Source organism: Galeopterus variegatus, unplaced genomic scaffold (assembly GCF_000696425.1).
Source record: "Galeopterus variegatus unplaced genomic scaffold, G_variegatus-3.0.2 Scaffold1141, whole genome shotgun sequence".
Lineage (NCBI taxonomy): Eukaryota > Metazoa > Chordata > Mammalia > Dermoptera > Cynocephalidae > Galeopterus > Galeopterus variegatus.
The window spans coordinates 38,521-51,079 of record NW_007727252.1 but is presented as its reverse complement, the minus strand read 5'-3'; the positions used below and the strand labels follow the sequence as shown (position 1 = coordinate 51,079).

At 35.2% G+C, this 12,559-nt stretch overlaps 1 protein-coding gene across 1 annotated transcript in view; it reads left to right on the top strand.

The window, feature by feature from the left end:
• NBEA (neurobeachin) overlaps nucleotides 1-12,559 on the top strand; it is a 438,994-nt gene that overhangs the window by 394,931 nt on the left and 31,504 nt on the right. Inside the window, 1 exon segment of the mRNA XM_008575128.1 lies at nucleotides 7,797-7,843. Coding sequence (XP_008573350.1) covers nucleotides 7,797-7,843 — 47 coding nt within the window.

The window sequence follows — 12,559 nt, the reverse complement described above, 5'->3', positions numbered from 1 at the left end:
AATGAAAGAATAAAAAGAAAATGGAATTAGAATTGAGCCATGGATATAGTATGTATTGTTTGACTCATAAAAATACCTGCTTCTACAAGCTTATACCATTGCTTTGGACAGTGAAAAGACCAAATATGTATAGGCCTTAATTATCAAACTGTAGGACTTCCTAATGAAACATTATATGAAAATGTATAATTATTTTTGTGGGTTAGGAATGATTCAACTTCATGTTTGCTTATTATATAGATGCTCTGAACAGTATATTACAGCTTCTTACCTCATAATGACACAGACTATCTAATGTTAGGGTGCCTTAGCTCAGGTCTCCTTCCAGCATTCTCCTTATGAGCACATAATGCCAGACACTGAGGTGCCATCAGAGAGACTCCCAGAACCATACTGTGTGTACTTCCTCCACAAACCCCTTACCCACCTCCTTGACCCAATAACTCTATGTCAGTTCTTTGAATATTAGACATGAGGGAGCATGTATCTGGGAGACTGTTAACCTTCTCCCCCCAGCCAGCCTAGGCCTGGAGCTCACACCGGCAGAGATGTTGGCCCTGCCCCTGTGGGCCTATGTCGTCAACTCAGGATTGCTTAGGAAGATACTTTATCTCCTTGAGACCACTAGGGAACTATTGAGTATGGTGTAGACGTAACAGATTAAATGATTTCAAGGAATGTGAGCTAATTTCCCCTCTCCCACTCCCCACCATTACCCCTTCTAACATATTCCCATTAAAGTTCATGTTAATTAGACAATTAGAACCTAACATATTCACCTTACAACAAGAAAATGGAGGGGACACACCTGGGTGGGAGGGGGGAGAGGGAGGAGGGAGGGAGGTTTCGGTGATGGGACACAATAATCAACTACATTGTATATTGACAAAATAAAAATAATAAAAAAAAAAGAACCTAACATATTCACAAAAAATTCTGTACTAACATTTAAGAACTTGAAGATTAGTGCCCTCAAATGGATAAGAACCCACCTGAATCCTGTGAGCTAGCTAAATGTAGCCAAGTTACTGATCTCCCTCTACCCCAGTTGTACTCTCTATAAAGGAGGAATAATATATAACGTATGTTTCCCAGCATAAAAGCACTTAGCATCTACTGCCCCAAGAAACAACCCTGTAGATAAGTAGAATGAAGTATAGCATTTTCATTATTTGGTGACTATGCCCCCTTACCTATACATGACCCCTGCGAGTAGACCCTCTGGGAAGCACAATGCCTTTTTTTAAAACATCAGTGTTGAGTTCTGGAGGTCTGCATTGCTCTACTGTGGTTTCAAAGAGTTGATCTCCTCCTGAATGTTCAGACACAGACTCTTGGAAAACACAGAGTTCAAAATGTTAACCCTTTTGTCAAGCTTAATACAGTACTTAGCTGATAATGTTTATCTTAATAATTTTTAAGGATGTTTATCTAAATAATTTTTATCTTAATAATTTGCAAGGATTGCCACATAGATTTAACCAAAGGAAGGCTAGTTGTAGTTAACACAGACTCTTGGAAAACACAGAGTTCAAAATGTTAACCCTTTTGTCAAGCTTAATACAGTCCTTAGCTGATAATGTTTATCTTAATAATTTTTAATTGCAAGGATTGCCACATAGATTTAACCAAAGGAAGGCTAGTTGTAGTTATACTAAACTCCAACTAGTCTAAGGAGAATGGGGTTTTTTTAATGCTTAAATTAAACACTGATTTTTAAAAAGTTATATTTAATATATGTCTACATATGTCCCCTTTGTCCCAAAGAAAAAAAAAAACCTTCTACAATCTGCCTGTAATTTTGAGCTTTGAAGTTAGTACTAAAATTTCAGAAATGGCTTAAGGTTATTGATTCATTTTTCCTTGACAGGTGAAATCATGAAGCAGCACTAACCACAGCAATTATGGCATTAAAATGTCAAGAAATTAGAGGTCAGAATAACAGATAATTTTCTTCTCTATGTCAGATTAAAAATTGACATTCTTTGACAGCTTAGGATCTCTGGCTGAAAAAATTTTGACAGCTTAACTTATTTTATACTTGTAAAGCAGTAATTGATAATAAACTTTATCATGACAGCCTCTGGGCAGAAACATGACAGTACAGTTCTGCTACAAAGCTCTTCTTAATATGTAAACACTAGATCTGTTGGATAGTAGATATTATTTAAATCATCTTAATTCTTGGCTTATTTACATCATAATCTTCTGGACACTTTTTTATTCATAGATGAACTCAACTGTTATTTGAGCAGTGTTTTTCAAGCATGATAATGAATATTCTTTCTTATCTATTTTTACATATTAATAAAAATTGTGTGATTTGCTTTATTTTTTTATATTTATATTTTGCTTTTATATTTATATACTAAATGATGGCCAAAAAACTTCATCTTATGACCTGCTTAGGAAATAGGTTATTCTAATCAGTAATCATCTAGTCCCGTGGTTTTTTAACTCCTTGCTGCTCAGATGTGGTCCATAGCCCAGCAGTATCAGCATCACTTGGAACTCATTAGAATTTCAGACTCTCAGGCTTCCCTGACCTACTAAATCAAAATTTGCATTTAACGAGATCCCCAGGTGATTTGTTTGAGACAATTTGAGGTGCACTGCTCCTCAAAGTGTGTGTTAGAATCATTAGGAAAGCTTTTTTTCCCTACAAAAGTAGAGAGAATGATACAATGAACCCCCACGTACTTATCACCCAATTTCAAAAATTTTAACTCATTTCATATGCATCCCCACCCCCTCTAAATACACATGCCTTACCCATCTTACCCAGTTAATTTGAGGGGTCTTCAAAAAGTTCATGGAAAGAGTCATATTATCTTCTAATTCCATTTTTCCATGAACTTTTTGAAGTACCCTTATATCCTCTTCATCTCTTGAGCATTTTGGAACGTTCAGGGAGAGGCTTCAAGCAGGTTTATTTTGAAAACATTATCTCCAGAAATTTCACATACATTCTCAGTTAAAAACCGTTAATCTAGCCTAACACTCTTAGTAAATACTTTTTCCAAGCACACTCAGCTATATAACATCAGAGCCAACACTTGGGAGAGATCTCCTGATCCTTGAGCCAGGGTAAAACTTACAGTCATTATAGCAGAAAAATTAAGGTGATTTTAAGAAAACTATATTAGCCATTTTGTTGATTATTAGTTCTAATCACTTCTCAGAAAAACATAGTTTTCTCAGTTTTTGATGGTTCCAAAGGCACTATGGGATTATGCCATAGTAGCTGGTTAGTTGAGATTACTAATCAAAGAATGCCACAAAAAAATTTTTACTGTACTTTTATCAGTGAAAAATATTCTAAAATTGTTTTAAGAAATTGTCATACTTATGATCATAGACATAACTATTCAAGCCTGTCTGCCTCAAAAAATGATTATATGTATGGAGTAGGCCCCACCATTAGTATTTGAGTGACATTGAGTTAGTTAACTTTTATGTACCTGTGTTTTCTCACCTGGAATATGATGACAGAAATGATACCTAACTCATAGGAGAAAAGATATGTGAAAATACTTTGTAAACTGTAAAGCACTACGCAGACATTGATTATTACCTAAAAGCATAATTAGATGAAGTTTCTTGGCAGAACTTTTGTTTTAATTATTTATTTCTCTATATATGATACCAAAATTGTCAATTTAGTCAAAAACATTTATAATAGCAACAGATAGAATTAGTGTCTTTATTATCATTTAGTTAAAAGAAATAATTGTTTTTTACATTTTTTAGCAGTTGCCAAAAATCTACAGACAGCCTAATTGCAGCGCATTTGTTGCCTGTAATACTTTCTTTGTCTTGATCTAAATTAATATTAGCATTTCTATCTTTGATTATTTATATTTTTTTAAAGGTTTATTTTAGTGTTACTAGTTTTTCATTTGTATTATCAAATCAATTAGCAGAACTATAGTACTGGGGATTAAAGTTGTACCTGTTCAGCAAGAAAAAAAAATGGAGTCAGCATTCCAACAGCAGCTGTAAGCTCACACCAGACAAATTATTAACAAGACACTAAGTTCTGAGCTTGTCATAATACTCGTCATCACACCTACAGTCGACATCGCCAAACAGAAACATGATTTAAATGACTCCTCTTTGACAGTGAGAGATATACACATAAGCCTGTCCTAAAGGGCTGTTTGACTGTCAGGTTTTAGAATATATGGGCCATGCAATATTTATTTATTTATAGATATACACATTTACCTATTTATGCTGGAGATATTAAAATATTAAGTACACTTTAAAATTACCCACAGTCATTAAAAAGGTAGTATTTTTAGTCTTATTTTCTGTTAGTCTTATTTCTTGGTCTTTTTAGATTACATTTTCTTCTTTTATCTCTTTCTTTGATCTGACAGGGATAATAAAGCATCCCTTTGGATCTGCGGTGGTGAAAATATGCCCATAGGAAGTAAACTAGATCACTTCAGTTTTTACTTTATTTTCTTGCTGAAATATTCCTTGCTACCACAGAGAACTGACATGGTAGGGCTGTCAAGAACCACCAAGACAGATGTGTATTTAACCAGAACAGCTGCAATGCTGGCTTTCCTGAGAAGATGAATTCATAAAATTTATCAGGAAAAAAATTAACACACTTTTCATCCTGATGATGTTAATGAAGATATTCTAGTGACAACTTTGATGGCCTCTGCAATCGTTGCTTATTCTTTCTGTGGATTTGTTATCCCTGGGCTTTTCTTTCCCCCATTTCTGACTTTTTTCCTTGATATGGTGAGGGACAGCAACACCACCCTCTGGATCTGCCTGAAAGAGCTGTGGCACCATCTTGTCCATTTATAAGTGCCACGCTGCCTGATTGTCTTCACACAGGGATGCTCAGGGTTCCTGTCCTGGACAGTTATTCTGAGAAGCGATAGCAACAAATGATCAACAAAATGGCTGATAAAGATTTTTTAAAACCATCTTAATTTCCCCCCTACAGTAACTGGAAGTTTTACAGAGTGAAAATTTTAACAAATTCAAAAGCCAAATTAAAATAGAAAAACCCCTACATTTTAATTATTGGAGTGGAAATACACATTAGGTGTTCTTTAGGGACACTTTCAGGAGCAAGAATAGTATGATCCTTAAAACTAATAAGGGTATAGGTTCAAATATAGTTATTATTTGTTTCTCTTCCATAGCAATAAGGCTTAGCATTGGGAATATTCATTGAATAAAGTGATAGGAAATTAATGACACATTTAATTTTGGTTAGTGAATAAATCTTTTATTTAGGTTTATCTTTTTTTTTTTTTTTTTTTTTTTTTTTTTTTTTTTTTTTTGTAATTACTGCAGTCCTTCGCTGGTCCATAGTCATCAATTGTTCACTAGAAAAGCATAAATGATGCAGCTAGTCAAAGCTGAATGTAGGTCATTTATGTGACATGCTTTTTTCCTTTTCTTTGTGTTATTTTTATTGTGTGGTGTGGGGAAGTGCTAATTATTGATTTTCAGAAATTAACAGCAATGCTTTCACAAGCATCTAAAGTCGTATTTTACTCAAGGGAAGAAGGGTGAAAATTGCAGCCTGCTGTTTGTAATAGAAATAGCTGGAGGGACATCCTTATCTTCTGTTGACATAGATTTCAGTTATATTACACAGTTGTTACCTCGGCATAAATTAACAATTATTCAAAACACATTGCATGCTTCAATTTGTTGAAGAAGATATTACTCAATCTAAGTACCTAAGCATTTCAGTTAGATGTTTAGGACTCATTTTTAAAGGTTCTAAACATATTGATAATGAGCTTATTTAAAGCCATTTGCAGTTTCAATATAGCACATCTAAATTATTGTTTCTCATTTATGTCAAAATCAAAACATTTTGTTCTGCTGAATATATGCAATAATATTTTTAATCTGAATTTGGTTTAATAGAAGTGTATGATTTCATTCTGGAATATTTATACCACCACCTGGTGAACCTTTGTCTTGATGTCATTCCACACACTCAGCAACTTGATTTCAGCTTTTATTTTATTTATTTTTCCCATGACTAGACACTCCAGGTGAACTTATCAAGGTCACCACCTGTACTACTACTTCTCGCTCATTCCTCCTCGTGCACCACCACGTCCCCTCATCTCTTCTCCCCCAATCTACCTCTTGAATCAGCCAGCATAGAGTTTACTTTATATAAACTTAACCAATGAGGGAGAATTTGGCAGAGACGTTGTCCTGATTTTTCTCACATACAGTTAAACATTTCTGGGTTGAGTTCTCTACTTATATGCTATTTAATGATTAATCCAAAAGTGAGCAAAAAACCGAAAAGCTGGAAGAATCCTTAGGAGATCATCTGCCAAAATCCTTGCTTCCAGGAGGATCAACAAGTATAAATTGGGAAAAGACTCTACAGTCTGTCCCAAGAAGCTTATAGTAGTGTTTATCCCTAAAATATTCTAAGTCCTCAATGAAAATGTCTCTTCCTTGGATATGATCTTATTTTGGTCAGTCCTACCCAGACATGAAGCAAAAGGTAACTGGCATTTCTCTCATTTGTTTTCCTGAATACCAGTCCTATTTGTATCAGTCAGGATTTCAGCACGTTACCCTGTCGAGGGGATAATGAAGATTCCAGAGAAGATATACAAATGGCCAACAAACTCATGAAAAGATGATCCACATCACTAATCACTAGGGGAATGCAAATCAAAGCCACACTGAGATACCACCTCACACCGGTTAGGTTGGCTACTACCAAAAACAAACAAACAAAAAACAGAAAATAACAACTGATGAGGATGTGGAGAAATTGGAACATTTATGCACTGTTGGTGAGAGTGTAAAATGGTATAGCTGCTATGGAAAACAGTATGACATTCTTCAAAAAATTAAAAATAGAATTATCATATGATCCAGCAATTCCACTTCTGGGTATATATCCAGGGAACTGAAAAAAGGGGTTCAAAGAGACATCGGTACACCCATGTTCATAGCAGCATTATTCACAATAGCTAGAAGGTGGAAGCAACTCAAGTGTCCATTGATGGATGAATGAATAAACAAAGTGTGGTCTATACATACAATGCAATATTAGTCAGTCTTAAAAAGGAAGGAAATTCTGATACATGCTGTAACAGGGATGAACCTTGAGGACATTAATGCCAAGTGAAAAGAACCAGTCACAAAAAGACATACTGTGTGACTCCACTTATATGAATTATCCTGAATAGTCAAATTCATAGACACAGAAACTAAAATGGTGATTGCCAGAGGCTGGGGGGAAGGGGAAAGTGGAAAGCTTTTGTTTCATGGGTAGAGAGTTTTAGTTTTGCAAGAAGAAAAGATTTCTGGAGATTGAGATTGGTTATAAAACAGTGTGAATTGTACTTATCAACACTATTGAAGGTGAATGTACTGTACACTTAAAAATAGTTAAGATGGTAAATTTTATACTATGTGCATTTTATCACAATTGCTTTTCTTTTAAACGGATAATGAGGAGAGTTTAATAATGGTCCTAGTTAGGACGGTATGGCAGGATGAAGTGGATGAACAAGGGAAGGTGAAGCACCTAGGTGTTACCAACCTTAGGCCTTAGGAGACAAGGACAGGGGGCCATTACTGGAACCTGGCAAGAGAAGTCATTCAGCAACAGCTGTGGTCTTAAGTAGGGGAATGCAACCCAGCCACTGCAAAACTGGGACTTGGCAAGGAGGGAGCATGAAATAAATACCTCACCCTCCTGTCTCCTGTCCTGAGTTGTGCCATTGGCTGAACGCAGTGGGAAGGGAAAAAGGAAGCGAGCATGGTGATGCGGTCCATGGAGGCCCAACTCCCAGAGCCAGGGCAGGTGTCCAGCTCACCCGTCTGTTCCTGCTGGGTCTTCACTTCTCTAGGCTGAGCAGACCTATTTAAGGCATCCAGGGTCGGTCAGCCACTACCGACTACATTAAAATAAATGCACTCTTCCTGAGTTGACTTAACACTTATTTTACATAGAAAAACTGAGTGAGCTCGCCCCCATGGCACTGCCCTGATTTGAAGAGCAGATATTCCAGGTGGAGCATTTTCCATTTGGAGGAAATGGTGCTTTTTTTTTCACATTCATTTGTTAAGTCAATTACACAATTTCATCATATTTATCATTCCAAGGAGGAAATAGGAATCAGCAGGAAGATAAGTCTCCTCTTTGTTCTGTTTAGGTTTACACTAAAAGAATGAAACCAGGAACTAAGGCAGGTAACTGAACAAATCAGAATACCCTCCTCAGATACTGTCCAACATAATCTACTAGTTAAAGCAAGTGTGGTCCTCTTTTACTTGAGTTACCAAACATTTGCTTAAATATTCTAATAATTTTGCTGGAATAGATTTATCCTTAATGCAGTTGATTGTTAAAACAAAAGGAAAAATATTTGTTCTTCTAGTTTGTAGTTTCTGTGAAAAACTAGAAGCAGCTGAATATAAAATAGCATTTTAATTTTTTATATAATTTAATGTTTATAAATCAAGAAAAAATAAAGTGCAGATATTATTTGCTTGATTTATTTTGTTCCTGTTTTCCCAGCATTAAAAAGTAATGCTTTGTATGATCTTGCTTTATTATAACAATAAACCAGAAGCAAACGCTTATCAGTTAAAATACAGTCTGCCATTAAAACCTTTCCCTTTATCATTTTAGACTTTCCAAAATTCCCTTGTTTTTGTTTATTGTTCCCTATTTGCTATTGGTAGAATTGCAGGTGGAACAGAAGGATGATGTAAATCACACACGTATTTTTATTGTGTGTCAAATTTATATTTTCTGGTTAAAAGAATATCTATTTTCAAGCATTAAAGTAAAAGCATTGTAAGTAAGAGCTGTACAGGGAGATAAACACAATACTAAGGAAACTTTTTGAAAATCTTATTCTATGTTCGCAATAACCACTTGGGAACCACTTTTCCTACTTTTTTCTTGGATTTTCTGAAAATTGTCAGTGAATTCACTGCTTATTTGGACATAGTCTGATATTTTGCATTGCAAATAGCATAACCTGTAGTACTTTATAAAATGCTGATTTTTTTTTAAACAATTTAAAAACTCACACAAACCATTGTCAGTGAATTCACTGCTTATTTGGACATAGTCTGATATTTTGCATTGCAAATAGCATAATCTGTAGTACTTTATAAAATGCTGATTTTTTTTTAAACAATTTAAAAACTCACACAAACCCAGGGAATGGATGAGGTAGGTCATTTGAGAGCCTATATTATTAGCTCCCTCATCCTGTTTTTCATAACACTGTAGGCCTGATGGCATTTCACCTGAAAGGTAATACTAAATTACATTTACCCCAAAAAAGACTAGAAGTTGTAAAGATTCTTTAGGAGAAAAATGTATCTGGGTTATATTTACTTGCATTGTGGAAAGACGAGATTAACTGAAGTTTTTACCTACCACATACCAGAGAAAGTATGACTTCTGAATTACGACTTGTTTAATTCTAGTCATACATATTATACACATCACACAGCATATTTATTTCCTCATATATATCTTTACTCACAGAAGAGGAAGAACTTTCTTGGAAGGAAGAGAATAATGGAAGAAACCAATTAAGTAACAGGTGCAGAAGATCAAAGGCATGAGGCACATGTCACACCATAGCTAATACACATAGCCTTTGTGCACGTTTAAGAAGACACCCTCTTTAAGTGAATGGATTATAAAAGGTGCTCCTTCCTCCGGAAATTGAAGTAGATTCTATCCCTCATTTGTCCCTCAACTGGGCACCTTTGTACGAGGCATAGGCAACACAGCCATGCACAGTGGTCCTGACCTTAGAGGAGAAGATAAAAGACTAGAGAGAGCTGTGAAGAATAAGTAAGAAAAAAGGAGACCTGGATAAGGATGTGAGTAATTTCATAACTTGGTAGGTGGGTCCTGGAGGATTTTACTAAGGAGAGCCTAAGAAGACTAAGGAAGGGGATAATCAGGAAGTAGGGAGGGGACAAAAGGGAAAGTGTCCCTAAGGGAACTTTCCTTAATGGGAGATTTATACTCCAGATAAGCAGGTAAAATTGAGTTATGTGTCTCAGATGTGTATGAAATCTGAAAATCATATATTCTGTTTAAGTTTACTTATTTTGTTCACCAGCACATAACTTGGTTCACATTTCCCTTTACTACTCTGCCTACCCCTGCAGAATTCCATGTTTTAGAACTTCCTCAAGGTGTCAAGCGTACCAATTTTGATGGTCTTAGCTGAGGAGAAAAATAAATGCTAAGCACACAATGACTGCTCAATAAATATTCAACAAAATAATTTTTATAAAAATAAGTAAGAATCTCTAAAATAATTAAAATTTAAAACTCTTAAGAAATGAACTTAATTTTCATTCCTGTCTGGACAATTCCTGGTGAAGAAATAAAGTGGTATTCCACTTCGAGTTTGGATAAGTAGGAGTTTCAGCATATCAGTACCCTAAAAGACCAAACAGTCTAAATCATTACTTTGTTTACAGCTTTGACCATTATGTTTTGCATTCATGAATACTTACAGAAAAATAAATACACAAAATCAATGCAGCCATTTTGGAGAACAGTTTGACAGTAAAACTTAATACATTTCTACCCTATGACTCAGTAATCCCTTATCTAGGTGTACACTCAGCAAAAATGGCTGCTTACCTCCATTGAAATGCATGTACAAAAATTTTGTAAGCAATTTTATTATAATAACCTAAAACTGTTAACAACCCAAATATCCATCAACAGGAGGACTGATAAATTGTAGTAGATTAATACAATGGAATAATGCTACACAGCAAGAAAAGAACTACTGATACACACAACAACAAGAATGAATCTTGCAGACATTATAATTGATCCCCCAAAAAAGCAGACACAGAAAATATGTATTCTATAATTCCTTTCATCAGAACTTCAAGAATAGAAAAAATAATCCATGGTAATAAACAGTGATTAGCTTGACAGGACATGGGTAGTGGAAAAGACATTATAATTGATCCCCCAAAAAAGCAGACACAGAAAATATGTATTCTATAATTCCTTTTATCAGAACTTCAAGAATAGAAAAAATAATCCATGGTAATAAACAGTGATTAGCTTGACAGGACATGGGTAGTGGAAATAATTGGCTGGGAGGGGCATGAGGTTACCAGTACATATGAATACAGTACTGTCATGGAACCTTCCAATTCCATTCCACAATCTTCTGTCTTGATCTGGGTGGTGGCCGAAAGAGGGGGAAAAAAATGTAAACATACACACACACACATACATACACATACATTCATCAAGCTATACACTTAAGATTACTGTATTTTTATCTTTCTTAAACCTTAAAAAAATTAATAAATAAATAAAAATGGGTGCACATAAGAAGTTTAAGTCTAAGATGCCAAATTTGGTGATTATAAAGACCTACAAAAGAATGTTATTATTTAAGTATAAGCCAATCCATACAAGTGTTTTCATGTTATCCCACCAAAGGGGGTTGTTAACAGTGGATGCATGTTTTTCATATTTGTAAAACACCAAAGGTTTTGTCAATCACATTTTTTTCCTGCTGGCCAATACAAGGATTGAAGCCTGGACCTTGGTGTTATCAGCACCACGCTCTAACCAACTGAGCTAACCAGAGAGCTCTCACACTTGTTTTGAACAACCTTGTGGTTTAAGCCTATTACACATGCTAGATGTGTATGAAATATGTAAGACTCATTATATCACTGTTTATTATATGTAAAAAGTTACAATAATTTATTGATTCTAAGATGCATGTCATTTTCATGTCTCAACACTCCACATCACGATGCATCTTACAGTCGGCCAATGGTGTGTCATAGTTTAATTGGCAGTGTTTTTTACTTCTTAAGAGTATGTAAAATAATGATGCTTATAATAAATGGATAACATCTCAGATTCAATGAAGTTAGAATGACAGACTTATTTCCAACATTTTAGTCTTTTGCATACACATTACACATAGTCATGAGCTCATGTATGCAGTGTTAGTTCATTCTTTCTTCACTGGAAATGGCAATAGATGCATAAAGCAATAGGATTTTTTTAATGCAAATTAAAGTTTTGGCTATTAGATTTTTAAAAGGACTCACGAACCCCAAAGTCTGTAGGAAGCAGACAGAATAAATAAGTGAAGCAGGCCAAGGCAGTTCCCCAGGTGGGTCGCATGAATGGTGAGCGTTACAAGAGGGCAGCTGTGCCTTGGCCCTGGACGAGTGTTGCTGTACAGGTATGCTAATGTGGTATTGCCAGATCTTTTTTTTTTTTTTCCAAGAAGCCAAAACATCCAATTTATTGTATGAAATTTCCTAACCTGTGTTGGCTCAAATAGAAACCATGTCTGTGAGCTGAATCTAGCCCATGGGATGCCAATGTGTGACCTGTGGCTGAATATAAGCTCTGCGAGGGCAGGGATATTTGTCTGTTTTGTTTGATGATTATCACAAATATCTTGAATGGTATCTAGTATGTAGTAGGTACTCAATAAAAATATGCTTTATAAATAGATAAAGCTAACATTAAATCTCTGGCTCATGCAGAACAATA